This window comes from Leptonychotes weddellii, chromosome 5 (assembly GCF_054177405.1).
Source record: "Leptonychotes weddellii isolate Sample4059 chromosome 5, ASM5417740v2, whole genome shotgun sequence".
NCBI classification, from domain to species: Eukaryota; Metazoa; Chordata; class Mammalia; order Carnivora; family Phocidae; genus Leptonychotes; species Leptonychotes weddellii.
The window spans coordinates 55,094,364-55,114,401 of record NC_138373.1 but is presented as its reverse complement, the minus strand read 5'-3'; the positions used below and the strand labels follow the sequence as shown (position 1 = coordinate 55,114,401).

Genomic DNA, 20,038 nt, shown 5'->3' with positions numbered 1-20,038 from the left:
GCTGCTGCTGCTGGACTAATTCAGCAAAGAGAGAGTGGAAACACTGAAAACCACCTCTTTCCTGTTGGGAAAAAGGAAGATTCTGATGGGTAAGCCTATGGCAATATTTAAATAGTAGGTAATTATAATTTTCCTATAAAACCAATTCTAGTTGGAGCTAACATTCATGATTAACAAATTTTATATTTTTAGTAAGGCTAGTCCATCCTGGGTGCGAATCAGAAAAATGCAAATAACGAGATACCATTTTTTGCAGTCATAGTGATAAATATTTTATTAAAAAAATAATAACCAAAGTTAGCAAAGGAGAGGAAAAAGGCATTCCTATACACTGTTGTTAGATGAAAGTGGTAAATCCTTTCTGAAGGGTGATTTAGCAGTGTGTTTCAAAAATTTTAAATATGCTGTCCCTTTTTTAAATTTACTTTTTAATTTTTTTAAAAGATTTTATTTCTTTACTTGACAGAGAGAGACACAGCGAGAGAAGGAACACAAGCAGGGGGAATGGGAGAGGGAGAAGCAGGCTTCCTGTGGAGCAGGGAGCCCAATGCGGGGCTCGATCCCGGCACCCAGGGATCATAACCTGAGCCGAAGGCAGACGCTTAATGACTGAGCCACCCAGGCGCCCCATATGCTGTCCCTTTATTCCAGTGCTTCATTGCCAGGACTAGATCCTATAGGAAAACATGACTTGTGTAAACACACACACACGCACACACACACGAACACATTCTAAGGACATTTATTGTACATTATTGTATATATAAAATATGACAGATATGTTAAGGATATTTATTATAGCATTCTCATATCAAAAAGTTGGAGATAGTCTAAATAGCCGTCAATAAGGAAGTAAGTTGTCACCCCTATAAGACAATGTAACATGCAAGCATTTGAAAAAATGAGTTTAGGTCTACAGTTTACTGATTGTTTAATGAAGTATATTTAAAGTGTCCGGTTTGATGTCATGTCTTATGCAAATTTTAGAATGCTTTCAATATCTGCTGAGTTGCAAAAAGAAGTTACCTGCTACACTGGCACTCTATCTTATTACCAACAAAATTGCTAGCTGTTAGGTTTTTGGTTTTGGTTCCGTTGAGCTTGAGTGTTCAAATGTTGGACCCTCAAATTGATCTGAATATTACCAAGAGATTTCATATGTCAACTTGTCCCATATTCTATATAAACATTTGATTTGATGATCCTTGTGCTATAAACCAAGAGGTTCCTAATGCAGTGAATCTTCTTTTGAAGGTACCTTGCATGCATGCTATTAACCTTCCTTTTTAAAGAGAATATATTTCTATATGCACCACACCAAATTTTTCAACAGTGACTTCATATTATATAATTTACGAAAATTCATTTTACAAAATAGGAATATTTTCTACATTCCAAACCCCTTATACTTCTCTTATAGAATTTTATTTTTTTAAATTTTTTAAATTAAATTTAATTTTTTTAAAAGATTTTATTTATTTATTTGACAGAGAGAGAGACAGCAAGAGAGGGAACACAAGCAGGGGGAGTGGGAGAGGGGGAAGCAGGCTTCCCACCAGCAGGGAGCCCAATGTGGGGCTCGATCCCAGAACCCTGAGACCATGACCTGAGCTGAAGGCAGATGCTTAACTACTGAGCTACCCAGGCGCCCCTCGTATAGAATTTTAATATGACTAATTATTTTGGCTATATCCTGGAGTTAGATGATTTTTATCAAGCATGAAATATTGCTGTTGAAACTTAATAGTTTTTCTATGGTCTTTCTAAGCATGAGAAAAAATGATAGTCATGTTATATAATATTATGTATATATTATATATCTAGAAAATTTTTAAGGAGTCTTTTGGTTGTATAATTTTGTGAATTATTTAATACCTTGGTCTGCCTTGTTTTTTTTAAGATTTTATTTATATTAGAGAGAGAGAGTGCGTGGTGGGGGAGAGGGACAAGCGGACTTGGCACTGAGAGCAGAGCCCCATGCGGGGCTCGATCCCACAACCTTGAGATCATGACCTGAGCCAAAATCAAGAGGTTTAACTGATTGAGCCACCCAGGTGCCCCCTTGGTGTGGCATTTTTTTAAAAAACATTTAGTGCTACATGTATATAATTTAAAAAACTATATTACAAAATATATTGCAGAAATATTATATCATCCTTGTGTAAGGATTGAACTAAACAAGAAAATTAAATCATCTATGATTATTCCTCTTAGCTATGAAATCCTTAAAAGAACCATGTACACTCACTGATCCTGATTTACCTCCCATTCACTCTTGAATTCTCTCTAGTAATTTTCACTCCCACTACTCCAGAATTGATTTTTCAAAGGTTACCACTGATTTTCACTTGAATAAATCTAGACATAATTTCTTAGATCTCATTTTATTTGACCTATCAGCAATATTTGACCCAATGGAGAACTTTCTTCTCCAAAATTCTGTCTTCATTTAGCTTTCAGGATATCACTCACTCACCTGGTTTTCCCCCTGCCTTTCTAGTCTGTACATCTCAGCCTGATTTGCTTCTTTCTCTTCATCCCCCACCTCTTACTTACACATTGACATCTTCCAGGAATCAGTCCCTGATTTTCTTTCTCTTGACTTTTACTATCTTGTATATTCTAATGATCTTCAGGTTTATATCTCCAGCCCAAATCTCTCTGCATAATTCCAGACCTACATATCAAACTGCCTATTTGATAGCTCTTTGGGATAGCTATTGGGTATTATGAACTTAACATGTCCAAAATCGAACTACTGATATTCTTATACCTGCCCTTCTTGTCTTTCCTAATTGAGTTAATCATAGTTCTTCCAGTTGCTCTGCCAGAAAACTTGGTAAGATTCTCCTGTGATTTACTCATCCTTTTCTTCCTGGTATAGAGAGGGAGACACTTACAAAAGGAGATATCCTTTATAAATGTAAATTTCTCTTACAAAAGAGTAACTTCTACTTTGTTTTCAGAACTTCTCCTGTATCTGCAGTTCTTGAAATAATTAGCTCAAAATAATCCTGTGTCAAAGAGGCGTGTTTTGGGGTGCCATATTCTGCTACCCTTCAAGTGGGTGTTCACAAGAGAGGTCCAGGCTGGCTGTATCAATTTGGGAGTAATTAGCACAAAGATGGATGTAGGGGTGGAGGACCTGAAGAGGAAAAGAGTGAAGCAATGTTTTCCTTATTTAAAATTGAACAGTACACCATAGTGAAAGTTTAGCACACCTAACACCATTTTCTTTGACTAATTGGTTAATAAGCATTTGTTAGGATAGACTATTCTAGGATCCAGTGAGAAGTGTCATTGCATTCTATTAATAAATATTCAAGGGTCTGTTTTCTATACTAAATTTACATGTTAATTTTGTATCTAGTTTATTCAAAAAACATAATTGTCATTTTTCCAAGACTGTATTTTATGCATAACAACTAAACCATTATTCAGAAATCAAATTGCTGAGACTATAAATAAGGTCTGTGTAGGAACCACTTAGCTAATTTGTTGTGATGTGGGTTTCCATTCTAGGCAAGGAGGTTGCCATTTAAAATCAGAGACATTTGGAATTTGACGGGAAACTGAAGAATGAACCTTCGTGTTTCACTTAGATTCTGAATGAGCCAGATCTTTCTGAGTCAGTTATACAAAAATTTCAGACTCAAGGGACCCTAGAGCCCTGAGTCTATTCTCCCTAGGGATGGAGAATTGGGATCTGTCCCTTCAGGCTTATGATTTTAGAAGAATTCTTTCCTCTCTTCAAACCCCGGTTTCTGTATCTTTGAAACAAGAAACCCAGTCTCTTTTATGAGATTATTGGGAGGAAGACCTGAAGGGAAAATGCGTGTGTTAGTGCATACATCTTAACAAACCACATGGGACGAGTTAAGCACTCAATAAATAGTGCTTAATATAATTTTTAAACACTCTGTAGGAGGTATCTATAAAATTTTTGGACTTGATTTTAAAGCATTGTATTGTAGTGTTATAGTATTACGATACCAGAAGGAATAACTGAAAACATTCCAAGTTTTTAAGTCATATCTGGAAAATGTATTATTTGGGGTGTTTTTTTTTACACTTTTAACTTATTTCTTTTTCAGCGTTATTGAGATGTAATTGACATGTAACATATATTCATAATAGCTACCCACATTCCATAAACCTACTGCCCACAATAGATTTTTTTGCTTAAAATGGAAAAGAAAGAACATACATGTTCAAGCTTAATGAAAAATGAAGCTGAATAGTTAAAAGGAGCTGCTTGGCACCGAAGAGGGTAAAGGATTGTATTTCTAGACAGGGAGGATGAAGCATGAGGTCTGTTAAATGTACAGTGTTGTAGAATATAAAGAAACAGGTTAAGTGACCATTTGTATTTATTATGATGACCTAGCACTCAAGATCTAGACAGGAGGCAGAAACCTCGCCAGTATTGAAATGGGGGAATATTTCCTGTTCCTTATTAAATATTAAGAAGTATTTAAACAAAAAGCATTTTTAACTAGTAAAAGGGAGTAAAAGTGGTAAAAGAAGACTCTAAGCAGTCTTGTAATAGCAAACGCAAAATGGAGCTGTGATCCCAAAGGCAGAGGAAGAGTAAACACGAAAGGAAGTAAGAACTTAGAAGACCCTCACTCCCCCTCACTCCCACCCTCACTCCCACCACCATCCAAGGCGGAGATTAAGACCTCTTGGGAGAGGATGCAGCTGGTGGCAAAGAAACTTGTCAGAGGGTGCTGGCCAGAGCTGGTCCATGGGGATGACTTGTTGAGCGGCTGGCTGAAAGATGCAGGCCGACTGAGGTTCTTCACCCTGCTGGGAGATCCAAATCTTCATTCCTGAAAGGTTCTGAGTTCTCAAAAATAACTTTCCTGGGACTCCTGGCTGGCTCATTCGGTGGAGCATGGGACTCTTGATCTTGGGATTGTGAGTTCGAGCCCCATATTGGGTGCTGAGATTACTTAAAAATAAAATCTTTAAAAATAAATAAATAAATAAATAACTTTCCCTCTACCCTTCAGGTTCTTGGCTGAGACTCCCTGTAATAAAACATTAACAGGAGAAAACCAAAGAGAAGTTTAATAATGTGTATACCTCCTGTATACACAGGAGATACCCAGGAAAATTTAGTAACTCCCCAAAATGGCCCAAGCTACCACTTTAAATACCGTCTCCACCTAAAGACAAAAGAAGATGTTAGAGGGTGAGGGGTGGAGCCATTATGGGAGGTTATCAAGCAAAGCACCATAAAGGAGGGCATGGTTGTTATGCAGATTTAAGTACTTGCCTTATCCATTGTTAAGTTTCTAGAGATTTAGTCATCCTCTCTTCCTGGTTCAGCTAGGGAGACTCCCTTACAAATGGAGATACCCCTTATAAATGTAAATGTCCCTTACAAAAGGGCAACTTCTACTCTGTTTTCAGAGCTTCTCCTTTGCCTGCTGGTCCTTACAAGTAACTAACTCAGGACAATCCTTAAGCCGAAGAGGCGTATTTTAGGGTGGCAAATTCTGCTCCCCTACAGCCTTGTAGAGAGTAAAATGGAGTCTCTCATGTCAAGCAGGGGCCTATGTCAAGCAGTGACGCAAGCAGGTAAGGTACTGCAGCCAGGAGACATCGCCAGGACCCAAGTCAACTGACAACAGAGGAGGGCTGCAGAGACCCACAGCCGATGAAATCCCTTTAAACAGGAAAGGATTTTGGCAGCAAGCTGTCAATCTCTTCAGACCTGACCCCTCTATGCCTGGCCACTTAAAAAAGGCAACTGCCACTGAAAGCTCTGCCCGTTGGATCTCCGAACAGAACCGAGGTCCTTGCCTGCTTGAACATCAGAAGCAGGCAGAGCCTAGGGCTGACCCAGACCAGACCGAGGCCTTATCTCAATTGCACGCCCCCAGACTGACTTCGCATTTGGTTCGTGGAACTTCCTACACCCTTCTGTGTATCTAGTTTGCTGTGTGGCTTGTCTTCTGTCCTGCTTTGTATGCTGTGTAAGAAGCCAAGTTTAATCACATGGTGAAATGTCATTGAGTTTGGAATCCTGAACCTGCTTTATAATTAATTGTGATTTAACTTTGCTTTATGATTGAATAAAGCTGACATTGTGGAAAGACACAACTCGTGTGTGTGCCTTTATAGCTTGCTCATAAAAAGTATGGAAATGCAAAGAAGCACCCCAGAGGATCCCCTGGGTTCCAGACATAGTCTTCACTGACTCCATTGTATACCAACAACCCACTTGATCCTTCATTATCAGAATCAGTCACTACAGCCAGACCCCATTCTCCGCCAAAGGACCCCCAAGCGGCTAGAGATCAGCTCAATTAAATCTCATCTAATTCAATGGAACTATAGCTGTGTTTCTGGGTGGAAGTATTCTTCCCCTGAGAACTAAGACCTCCAAGTCAGCAGATCATAAAGTTGCTGGGACAGGAAGAGATACTTTTGGGAGTGGGTTATTACGCATAATGGTGAGAGGAGCCACTTCCCTTCTGTCTCCGGGTTCCTGGACCTATGGCCGTGGGAGAGACAGTACCACATACTGATTCAAAGCACACACTGCATCCTGTAAGACAGAAACACATCCCTTATGGATCTGTCTCACCACTGCCATAATCGAATCTCCAGTAAGCTATTTTACCCTTCCATTAGGCTAGTCACTACTGGGTGATGGGATATATGGTAAGACCAGTCATTTCCATGGGCATGAGCCCATTGCTGCGCTTCTTTGGCTATGAAATGAGTACCTTTATCAGAAGTGATTATGTGCACCATGTCATGAGGGTGGATAAGGCATTTTGTAATGGATGGTGGTTCTGGCAGACACATTATGGTCAGGGAATACAAATCCACATCCAGAATACATATATATGTCTATCCCAGTGAGGATGATGGAAGAGGTTCAGTGTTATCAGGCTGCCACCAGGTGGCTGGCTATCCCCACTGGTTAATACTGGCATATTAGGGACTCAGTATTGATCTCTTGGTTGGCTGATGAGGCACTCCACTTGTAGCAGTCAGGCCGGACTCGGTAAGGGGAAATCCATGTTGTTGAACTCCATCCCTGCCACCATAGCCATTTCATTCAAGGGCCATTGAGCGAGCACTGGGATGGTTGCTGAAACTAACTGCTATCCACAGTGTGTGTCATTTTACCTGCTTGATCATTGGACACTTTCTCTGTGGTGGATAACTTTGGTGAGCATTCACATGAGGCACAAGTATCTTTATAGCCTGTGCCCATTTTTTTTTTTTTAATTTATTTAGAGAGCATGAGTGAAGGGAGGGGCAAAGGGAGAGGGAGAGCGAGAACCTCAAGAAGACTCGGCACTGAGGACCGGAGCCTGACGTGGGGCTCAATCTCAGGACCCTGAGATCTTGACCTGAGCCAAAATCAAGAGTTGGACGCTTTAACTGGCCGAGCCACCCAGGCGCCCCTAGCCTGAGCCCCTTCTTAAAGGGTCATCCACAGAACTCTTCCCCAGACTTTCTTGTCACCAATCTCTCAGTCTTCTTCCTTCCTTAAAACTTTAGCAACAGTACATAAATTAATACAGATATGCAATTCTGGCTAGCTCTCATCCAGAAAAAGTAAACAAGAAAATGTACTACTTCAATTCTATTCAGTGGAAGGATTTTCCTTCATGGCTGTCCTTCAAGGTCACCTCTGAGTAAAGCTGTGGGACTATAGGTATCCCCCTTCTGATGGCAGCACCCTCCATTAACCAGGCTTGAGTCTTTTCTTCCTCAGTCAGCTGATCATACAGAACTTCCCACAAGGCTGCAACTATGGATTGAGGGGGGGAAGAGGAATGGAGCTGGGGCTATGGGCTCCTGGAAATGTCTTTTCCTTCTGCTTGAGGCTGGTCTCTTATGTCACTTCCGTCTTAAGAGATTGAAGCTGCTCATGCCCAATTTTATAGTTTGGTGGGTCAGAGAAAACCCAATTTATCGTGGGAAACTCAGGCCTGATGACTCATGTTTATGCATTCAGTCTTAATAGCAAGCCAGGGCTGTTTCTCAAAAGGATAATAGTCATCTATACAAGAAGGCATATGATTTGCTCTAAAACCTAGATGTCTCTACTGTGATTTTCTTCGTGGTGCTTGCCAGATCACAGATAATCCCACTATTTGTCATAGACAAATAGTGCCGTTACCTGCTGGATCATAATGTCCAAGTGGAAGGGCAGCTTGCACTACAGTCTAGATTTCTTTTATTCCAGGCTCCCACAAAAACTGGCAGCCTTACCCGGGACTTGGAAAATGGGTTGAAGTAGCATACACAAATGTGGTATATGCTGCTTCCAGTCCCCTTTGACCAACATCTTCCCATTTCCCCACCCCTCAGCCTCTGCAACCACCAATCTCTGTTTCTATGAGTTTGGGTTTTTTAGATTCCATATATAAGTGAGATCATACAATATTTGTCTTCCTCTGTCTTACGTATTTTACTTAGTATAATGCCCTCGGTGTTCATCTATGTTGTCACAAATGGCAGGATTTCCTTCCTTTTTTTATGGTGGAAGAATATTCCATTGTATATAAACATTACATTTTCCATATCCATTTATCCATTAATGGGCACTTAGGTTATTTCCATGCCTTGGCTATTTTGAATAATGTTTCAATGACCCTGGGGGTGTAAATATTGAGGTAATGACTTAATTTCCTTTGGATATATACTCAGAAATGGGATTGCTAGTACATAAAGTATTCTATTTTTAATTTTTTGGAAAAAATTTCCTTTTCTTAATCCAAATTCCACTGACCAGCCTTACCTGTCATTGATAACTCCCACCTTAATGAGTCACCTCTATGGTGATTGCCAAATGCTGATGCTCTGTTTTCCTCATTTTTTTTTTTTTTTACATTTGTTACATTTATGTACCCCGTCTCCCAATCATGCTGGCTCTGTGCTGCTGCAGCTATTTGTCACACTCCCCTGCTACATTCTTGGCTACTAGGCCTGTTGGCCTTTGCCTCTGCATGGCTTCCAACCTTTCTCATCATGAAGAAATTCACTCATGTCATTGACCACCATGTTGATTCCTCCACTCTGGCAAGGGAAGGGAATGGAAGGAATAGGTAGATGGAAAAGAAAGTGACTACACGGGTGCCTGGGTGGCTCAGTCGTTAATCGTCTGCCTTCGGCTCAGGTCATGATCCCAGGGTCCTGGGATCGAGCCCCGCATCGGGCTCCCTGCTCTGTGGGAGGCCTGCTTCTCCCTCTCCCACTCCCCCTGCTTGTGTTCCCTCTCTCACTGCGTCTCTCTCTGTCAAATAAATAAATAAAATCTTAAAATAAATAAGTAAATAAATAAATAAATAAAATAAAATAAAAAAAGAAAGTGACTACATATGGTTTTAGTAAGCAGAACTGTGGGACGACTGTATCTTAGACTGAAGGTACTGCCCAGGTAGATATATTTTGAGAACATTTAATAGGTAAGTATGGTACATCAGGTATATGTAATGAGAGATGAGTTTACCACTGCCTCATATTTTTACATAATATATTTTTATTTATAATTTATAATTTACAAAATAATTTATAATAAATTATTAATAGATATGTATAAATGTATATAAATTTATGTAAAATTTATGTAAATAAATATTTTTAAATAAATAATTTATAAATAATAATATAATTATATTTATAAATAAATATTAATAACTAAAATATAAAATTATAAAATAAATCAATAGTTTATTTATAATATAATTTTTATATAACATATTTTTGTTTACTTGTTTACTAGTTGTCTCTCCCTTTAGAATGTAAGTTCCATGAGAACAAAGACTTTGACTTGTCCACTCCTGTTATCTTTGGTGCCAGAAACAGTGCCTGGCAAACATTAGCTACCCAGTCATTCTTTGTTAAATGCATGAAGCTCAGACAAGGAGTTTGCACCTATATTTTGGAGGTCAGAATAAGAAGACTGAATTTAATTCTGTTGGACAAAGGAAGGCTATCAAAGTCCTTATAGCAGGAGAGTAAAACAACCTGAGTTTTAGTAAGATACCTCTAGGAATCATGGGAATGATAGATTAAAAAGACAAAAATTTGGAGGCTTATAGTAATTTTAGGAAACTTTTATTGTCTATATTTTGTGGGACACTTGTTTGAAGGTATAAGGATTTTATTTTTATTTCATGTTTTAAAAGATTTCCAAATGTATAAGAAAGAGAATTTCTGTAAAATTTATAAAACACATGTTCTAGAAAAAAACCTGCCACATGTACAATTTGTCATCGATAATAGTTGTCATCCTTGAAAAGTATCAAAAACATTTTCCCTGAAATTATGTCATCACCACTTAAAAATCGGTTTTCTCTTATTTCTTATAAACTGCTTTAAAACATTGTTTTAAAATTTTTATCATAATTGATCATATGATTCATCCATTTCTATAGTGTAGTCCAATATCATACTTAATTTTAACATAATAATTATAATTTAGTGGTGGTTTTCACATATGATTTTCAAAAATGGTTACAAATTTTAGGTAGACAAATTTTTAAATATTGAAGATCTTTTTAGTTTATTTATTAGATTTTAGTTAATTACTATATCTTAGTCTTAAAAATTTCGATACAGGATGCCTGGCTGGCTCAGTCAGAAGAGCTTGCAACTCTTGATCTCGGGATCATGAGTTTGAGCCCCATGTTTGGTGTAGGGATTACTTAAATAAATAAAAAACTTTAAAAAAATAAAATTAAAATTAAAAAATTTTCAATACAACAAGCATTTATTGAGAGGATTTTATGGGTCAGGACTCTGCAGTGTTTGAGATCTTACCCTACTTACAAGCTAACAAGTTTGCTTGTTTCATGGCCATTCGCAGAAGACACAAGACTCCTGGGTCAGAGACAAAGGACTTTATCACCATTGCAAAAACGGTATCCAGACCCTCATATTTATTTGTGTTGATTTGCCATGCCCCCTCAGGGCCATGAGGGTGACAGTAAAGACCCATCCTAGATGCCTATATACACAGTGTGTTGCATTAAAGGAAGTGATCCCTGAGCTCACCACTTTCCTAGTAAAGATTATCAGCCTGCTTCTTGGCAGAAGAAAGGCATTACCTCATCCTTTAAGGCTGCTCACTGCAAACACAATTCTGAGGAATGGCCTGTGGAAAGAGTGGTCAGGATTTTGCATTCTTGGCATATGCACAAAGAATGTGCAGGGACACTCAGGATCCAAGGAGATTGCCTCTTCCAACAGTACTCTGGTAGTGAGAAAAAATATATATAGGCTCCTAAAATGAAATTAGAGCAAATCTAAAATATAATTTTCTGTGGAAAAACACCAGAAATGTTAGTTGAAACTGAGATATACAATATTACTGCTGTTTCCTCCCCATCTGGATAATGCTACTGATGAGATCTGTCATCACTATGATATTAAGGAGTGTGTAGAAGCTTAGTTGAAAATTGAGTGGGGTTAATTGAAAAATCATCATATTAAGTGTTAAAAATTTTATAAATTTAAACTTAGTCTTTCTTGGTTGAATATTACTATACTTCAAAAGTTTTTTCCAAACCAGATGAAAAAATATACTTCAGAACACAGTAGTTGATAGTAACAAGTACCACCACAGCACCAAAACCAGGTAACATTTCTTGAGGGCTTACTAAGTGACATGCATCATTCAAAGTACTTCTAGATATTAACACAATAATCCTGACAATAACTCTATGAAATAGGCACTATTATTTTTCATAAGAGGAAACTAAGTTACAGAAAGATTAAGTAATTTACATAATGTCACATAGCTAGGATATCAGCATGCTTTCAGCTCTGACTGACAGACGCTCTCACCAATTGGTGCATTTATTATATGACACTGCAGGAAGGCCAGAGGTATGACAGGTTTTAGAGCTAGCTGAGTCAATGGCTAAACAAAGTTGGTAGTCAAAATTATTTCTGATTTTTTTAAAAAACTCATCATCTATGTACTGGCGTTGCCCTTTGGCTGGCCCCACTTGTGGTCACCAGATGGCTGTGGCACTTCTTGGCACTTTTACTCTCCATTTTTTTTTCTCCAGACTTAGTATTTCAGATGATTTGAAGATTGGCTTTTTCTGCACAGACCATGCTACTCAAACAGATTACAGTGAAATTCTGCCACTAAAAGAGTTGAGTTCATCTACAGAAAAGCTAATACGGGTAAATTGGATTTATTTTCAAACTTCTGAGATTATTTTGGGTATTGTTTGCCTTGATGTCTCTTTCCTTCGCAGAGTTGAAATGACTAAAAATTTTAATCTTAGCGTCTTTTATAAGCTGAATTGGATGACAGTCATGTTTTTAAAAATAATTTGTATCAACTACTGTTTATATTTATATCATGCTTATATATGTTAACCAGTTTAGTGAAGTATGTTTTTACTCTCTTTGGAATTTTCTATTTATGCTACTTTTTAGAAATTATGAAATACTTTTGGATTGTAGAAAAATGTGGAGAGTAATATAATGAATCACTGTGTTACCCACCATACAGCTTTGTCAAATCTTGACTTTCCACCATATTTCCTTTGGATCTTTTTTGATTGTAAAGAAACAGAACATTTCATACACCTCGAATATCAAGAGTTATTAAAATCCCTAATCAATAAAACTGTCACACTGGATAGCATACTACTATAAATACTCTCGTGTACTTTGTTTCTGTTTTTCCACTTAACAGTATAACTTGAAAATCATTCCATATTGGTAGTGTCCTCGTCATTTTCACAAGTGTATCTATCCATCATAAAATGTACATCATTTATTTAGCTATTCCCCTAATAATAGACATTTTGGTTGTTTCAAATCTTCTACTGTGATGAAGAATTCTGTACATATTCAGAGGCCAGCCAATCTGTGGCATAAACTTCAAAGTGGAATTTCTGAGTCATAAGATGTATGCATTAGTCATTTTGAAGGATATTGCCAAATTGCTCTGCACGGAGATTGTACCAGTTTACACCCCCACTAGTAACTTTTGGAGGTGTCTCTTTTCTTACATACTTGCCAATTTGTTGCCTTTTCTAGTAATACCTTCAGAAAAGTTTTATAACTTTATTTCTTTGCAACTGGGCATGTCCAAATGACCAAGTTCTGGTAGTAGAATTAGATTAAAATATTATGTGGCAGCTTTGGGAACCTTCTTTAAGAAACAGCTCACCGTGCACTCACTGTTTGTTACTTCACTTCCTCCTCCTCTTCTCCCTTCCTCCCTTCCTCCTTTCCTCACTCCCTCCTTCCCTCCCTTCCTTTCCTTATTTCTGTGCCTAGAACACAGATGCTACCATTTGTGCCCTGATTTTGAGGCAGCATACAGTATAGTGATAAGATAGAAGGATCTTAGGTCATTTTCACCCCTGATTGCCTACTCAATTTCTAGTGAAAGAGAAATAAACTTATTTCTCTTTTGTGCTTTTGTTATTTGGATTTTTAAAATCCAGCTGAACCAAATTCTTATGCTTATATCAGATTAAGGGTGTTTCCTCTATTTTTAATTGATGAAAGGCATCTAAAAAATATAATGAATGACGGGATTTGAATGCTTTTCATGGATCTATTGAGTCATATGGTTTTTTTTCTTTATGTGATGATGTGAAAATTGACTTTTGAACAGTAAGCCTGGAATGAACCCAACGGGACTATAATATTTCCTTCTGTTTTCTGCATCATTTGTATAATTCTACCAATGATTGTTTTCCATTCATGTTCATAAGAGACTGTCCTATAATTTTCTTTTCTTCTTATACTACTGTTGTTCAATCTCAGTACCAAGGTCATAGTATTTCATAGAATAAGTTGGAAGATGTTCCTTAGTCTATTCTCTGGAATAGTTGGCATGAGGTTGGAATTATCTATCTCTTTAGTGTTTGTTAGAACTTGCTTGCAAAACTGTATGTGCTTATTTTTATTGCTATTTTTATCTTGTTATGGATATATTAAGGTTCTCTTAAATCCTCTTGGGTCAGTTTTGACATTATGTTTTTCTATAAAAGTATTGTCAAGTTTTCAAATTATTGGCATATTGTTGACTGTCTTATTTTTAAATCTTTATTGTGTCTGTAGTTACCTATTTTTTTAAATTTTAATATTAAAAAATAAAAAGCTAATATTGTGTGCATACCTCTTCTTTTTTTTCTAGATGAATGTTGGCAGTTTTATCTATTTCATTATTTTTTTTCAGAGACCCAACTTTTACATTTGTTAATCCTCTCTATCATATCTTTATTTCTAGTTCATAAATTTCTTATCTTTATTTTTTAATTTATTCTACTATTTTGTGTTCACTTTGTTTTCTTTTTCTGATTCCTTGAGTTGGCTCTCAGTATCAGTTAGGATGTCGTAAAGCTCTATTTTTAGAAAATGCAACTATATTGGCTTAATCAAATAAGAAGTCACTTAGAATTAGACATCTGTAGTTGAGGCAGTAGCTCTCTGTTGTCATCTATATACCCCAGACTTGTTTTATCTTTTTCAATCTCTGTTATCAGTGCATGGCTTTTGCTTTCATATTTCTGACCTCACAGTAGCAAGATGGCTGCTACACTTCCAGCCTCCATCTGCATTTCATACAGGACGGAGACTATGAGAGAAGTAGGGAGGGCTGGTGGTGGTGGCCATGATAGGAAAGCAGGAACTTTCTATAGAAAACCCCAGCTTATTTATCATTGGCCTTAACTTGACCACCTTAACTGGGAGGAGTTCTAGAGTAGTGAGCATTTTAGTTGGACATATTTCTGTCTGGACAAAGTCCTGGTCCTCTCAGTAAGGAAGAACCAGTGTAATGGATAGTGGTTGTCAGCTACAATGCCTATAGATCATTATTTTTGTGGCCCCCTCTTTTCTTTTATAAGCATTTACAGGCTTATATTTCCCACAAATTACTTCTTTACCTTCACCCCACAAATTTTGAAATGTAGCATTTTTATTAGTATTCGTAATACTAATTATTTTTATTAGTTAATGCTTTTAATATTTATTAGTATTAGATTGAAATGCTCTAACATTTTCCAAGTATGCTTTTTAGTTATTGTTATGTTGTTGGTTTTTAAATTCAGTCCTCTGTTATCAGTGAAAATTCTTTGTGAGACAAATTATTTGGTGTTTGCAACTTGTACCAAGGCTTCGTGTGAGGTCAGTCTTTGTCATTGTGTCCTGGATATAAGAAATTAAAAATAATTTTCATTTGTTACTAGTTGAGAGTGTATATGCATATGTATGTGTATATGTGTATGTGTGTATATATATGTATGTGAATATATATATTTTGCCATTCTGTTCAATGCTAATATCCTTATATCAACATTCTTTGGTATAGTGTTTGCCTGGTAAATCTTTCTCGTTCTTACACTGACCTCATTTCTGTGTTGCATTTTAGGTATAACTTTTACAGATTATAGATAGTAGGTTTAGAAAACATCCAATCTTATAATCTTTTTCAGCAACTAGTTTATTCTCTTAATATTAGTTGTGATTACTAATATGTTTTTATTTTTCTGCCAACTTATTTTGTAATTTCTCTTTAGCTTCTTCTTCTTTTATACTTCTTTTTTCCTACCTCCCTACTTTTCATTGGATTGATAAACTTTCTTTAGTTCCTATTCTCTCCTCTACTGGGAATTAAGTTAATCACGATATCTTTATTCTTTTAATGGTTGCCTCCAGTTTGAACATGTGCACTTGGTTTTACAGTGTCTGCACGTAGCCAGAATTTCTAATTTCTGTCAAATAATGCAAGAAACCTACTACCTTTATCTATAATCACCCCCTATCTTACATATTATTATTCTCAAGTATGTCAGTTCTACCTCTTTTTCTAATATTTTTGTAGTTACCTATTCATATCATTATTTTATACAGTTAATATTTGTTTTGATTTGCTCACAGTCACTAATTTCTTTCTCACCATTACTTCCTATATCTCTTACTTATCTTTGAGTTTTATTTTCATTCTTCCTAAAGATCCCTTGATTCTTCTTTCAGCAAAGAGCATGGTCTACTTAGTGGTAGTATTGTACAACCTCACATAACATGTAATACCCTTGCAATTGTATAGATCCATTTACCACCCTCCCCTGTCCTTTATGCCAGCGTTATCATATGTGTTACATCTACATACATTATACACTCAGCTTATGATGTTTGCTTTAAACATTCTTATATATCTTACACAAATAAGAGGAAAAACCAATCCATTATATTTATTTGGATATGTACTATTTCCAGTGCTCTTCATTCTTTCCTGAAAATCTAAGTTTCCAGCCTGTAATATTTCTTTTTACCCTGAAGAAATTTCTTTAGCAATTCTCAGTCGAGGCAATAAATTCTCATAGTTTTCTTTATTTAAAATGTTGCATTGATTATAGAATTCTAGATTGATAAGTATTTTTTTTTTCTTTTCACTGTAGCATAGCTCTTCTGACTTCCTTGGTTTCTAATAAGAAAACTTTAATCATCCCCAAAGTTATTCCTCTGTATGTACTTGTTTTCTTTTCTGTCTGCTTTCAAGATTTTCTTTTGGAGGTGCCTGGCTGCCTCAGTCAGTAGAGCATGCCACTCTTGATCTTGAGGTCATGAGTTCAAGCCCCACGTTGGGTATAGAGCTTACTTAAGAAAAAAAAAAAAAAAGATTTTCTTTTTATCTTTGGTTTTCAGCAGTTGAATTATTATGTACCTAGGTGTGGTTCATATGTATTTATCCTGCATGAGGTTTGTTCAGCATCTTGAATCTTTGTTTTTCACCACATTTGGGAGCTTTTTGGCCATTATATCTTCAAATATTTTTTTTCTACCCTACTCTTTGTATCCTCTCCTTCTGCAACTACAGTTACTTGCATGTTATACCTCTGATTATGGACTTACATGTCCCCAATTTCTGTTCACTTATTAAATTTTTAAAAATTATTTTCGGGGCGCCTGGGTGGCTCAGTCGTTGGGCATCTGCCTTAAGCTCAGGTCGTGATCCCCGGGTCCTGGGATCAAGCCCCGCATTGGGCTCCCTGCTCTGTGGGGGGCCTGCTTCTCCCTTTCCCACTCCCCCTGCTTGTGTTCCCTCTCTCGCTGTCTCTCTCTCTGTCAAATAGATAAATAAAATTTTTAAAAAATAAATAAATAAAATAAAAATTTTCTTTCTTTTGTTCTACTGATTTATCTTCAAGTTCACATACTTTTCTCCCATCATCTTTATTCTTCTATTAAACTCTTCCAATGACTTTTTAATTTCAGATATTTTAGTTTTCAACTCTTGAATTTCTGTTTGTTTTCTTTATTGCCTATTTTTTCCCCATTTGTTATAAGCATATATTTTCCTTACTTCCTCCTGCATAGTTATAATAGCTGCTTTAAAAATCATTGCCTAGTAATTCCAACATTTGTGTAATATTGGTCTTGGTCTCAATGATGTTTTTTCTTGGGACTGAATCACATTTTCCTGTTTTTTTTTCTTTTTTAATCAGGTATTTTGAATTATATCTTGGGTATTGTGAGTGTTATGTTCTGGCTTCCGATATTTATGTACATATTCTCCTGAAGACTGTTGATATCTTTGTTTTAGCACATAATAAACTTGTTTGGATTCAAACTGCAAATGTCTCTTCGTTGACAGCCCAAATCTCCTTGGGCTGCTTACAGTCTGTTCTATGTATGTGTGTTTTGGGGATCACCCAGAGGTTTGTTCTGAGTTTATATACAGATTTTGCACTCCTTCTCTTTGATTTTTTTCTTTTTAGGAAGCCCACACAATCACATCCAGCATCTGTGGTTGCTCTGTCCCTTTATTATTCAGACCATAAAGGCCAATGATTTCTATTTGAGTTTTGGCTGCCTTGTGAGGTCACCAAACACAGCCACCCCAGCAGGCATCTCTCCTTGCATCAGTTCCTTCCTCCAATTTTTGAATCCCCTCCTGGATTCTCCTGCTTCTGTTTATTCTCCAGAATAATGATTGTGTTTTGTTCCTATTTTATCTAGAGTTTATAGTGATCTGTGGGAGTCTTAGATCCAGTGGAGTTTGTTTGACCATACAGGATTTCTGTGCCTTCCTTCCTCAGAACATGCAGTCCATACAGGACTGGGTCTTCTAAAGGCAAAGTCATCTCTGCCTGTTCCTGGAATTTAAGGAATTCCTTAAGACTTCACTTGCTTTCAAATATTTTTTAAAAATGACTTGTCAACATAGTACCCTTTGTGAGTTGACAACATGATATAAAGAAATAGGGCTATGAGTCAGTCATAACTGTTCAAATCTGGGCCTTCCATTACTGGTCATGCAATGTTGCATTAGTCATTAACCACTTGAAGTCTTATTATCCTCATCTGCAAAATAAAATCTTATCTATAGTTTCAGGATACTAAAATGAGATTCTTTCCAGGATGCTAGTACACCAGGTATAAAATTCCAAAGTGAATTTGAGTTAGATCCCATTTGCAGGATTTGCAAAAGGAATGTTGCATATCAGATCAATGACTCTTAGCTTTTGAAATAGATCAAGGATAATAAAAAAAGAGTCAGGAGGTGAAGAGGAAAAATTACTGATTGAGAAAGCGCTATTACCATGCTCTTTATAGGGGAAGAGGTACCAGAAACGATCTTCCTCAACTCAAAGCTAGTAAAGCAGGCTTGTATGGAACCTGAAGTACGTTTGCTGCTTTTGGAAAACACAGAGGACTGGTGCTGATCCATGCTTAAGGAAACTAGGAAGATGGAGTCGCTAAGTTGGGATCATTCTATACTTCCAAAGTTGTTGGGGTGAGGAATGTGTGATTGTTTCCTATGGACCATATGTGGCCTATGAAAGAGAAAGAGAGAGAGAAAGTGCATCATCATGGAGTCATTCTGGGCCCTATCCAGTAGAATAATCTAAAACAACAGAGGACCCCCAACAGTAGGAAGAAGAAAAAAAAGCTCTATATTCATAGGGGCTGAGGAAGGAGTAGCAATGATCTCCCAGTCTTACTTTGAATGTGTTTAACTCGTGGTAATAATATTCTAAATGCCACTTTGAGGCTGTGTTTTGAGTGACAGTAGGATTTTCTATTCCCAAGAATGAGCAGAAAGGCCCTGGAATTGATTAGAGTTTCCATTCAGGGCAGAGGAAGATTGCCTAGTGAATACATTTTAAATAGATGATGGGAGACAAAAACACATTATATGTTTTGATGATCAGAAATGATTCTTAGTCAACATGCTGGTTTGCTTGGCTAGTAAATTCACAACAAATGTTGATTTTTGCCTATCTTTTCTGATTTAACATCCGCATCTTGAACTATACCTTTTGGAGGTATGATAAAGGGTTGTTGTTAACCCAGGTATTTTATCCTGGATGGGAAGAAATGACCAAGAACCTTCTCTCCCTTACTCCATTAGCATATATTAATTTAGCAGATTAACTGGAGTTCTCCAATGTATACCATATTCCAGAGGTATTCTTAAAAAGCAGGACAGGCCCCTAACTACATTCCAGGTCATATGCCCATGTTGGGGAGGAAAAATTTTTTCTTTACCTTTCAACATTCTTCTAGTTGGTCTAAGAATCAAATTGACAGGAGACAGATTAGCAGGAGAAAAACAATTTAGTAACATGTACACCTCCTGAATACAAGTGAGAGACCCAGGAAAACTGAGTAACTCTCTGAAATGGCCTTAAATACCACCTTCAACTAAAGACAAAAGATGATGTTGGGGGAGGAGGGGAGCAGTTAAGCGAGGTTATGAGGAAAAGCACAATAAACAAGGATATGATGGTTATGCAGGTTTAAATCTGCATAAGAGTTTCTAGAGATTTTAACTCATCCCCTTCTTGCTGATATAGCTAGGGAAGGCACCCTTACAAGTGGAGCTTTCCCTTGTAAATGTAAATGTCTCTTATAAAAGGGTAACTTCTACTCAGTTTTGGAGCTTCTCCTGCGTTTGCAGTTTCTTAAAAATAATCAGCCTAAAATAATCAGTATGCCAAAGAGGCGTATCAAAATTTGCTTTTCTACACCCAGAACCAGGCAATGTACTAGAATCTTTACACAGAGTGCCCTTACT

At 36.9% G+C, this 20,038-nt stretch overlaps 1 protein-coding gene across 1 annotated transcript in view; it reads left to right on the top strand.

Moving 5' to 3' along the window:
- The window catches only part of C5H10orf67 (chromosome 5 C10orf67 homolog), a 121,603-nt gene that overhangs the window by 4,535 nt on the left and 97,030 nt on the right, over positions 1-20,038 (top strand). Inside the window, exons 3-4 of the mRNA XM_081818909.1 lie at positions 1-89; positions 12,051-12,171. Coding sequence (XP_081675035.1) covers positions 1-89; positions 12,051-12,171 — 210 coding nt within the window. The remainder of the gene's footprint in view (positions 90-12,050; positions 12,172-20,038) is intronic.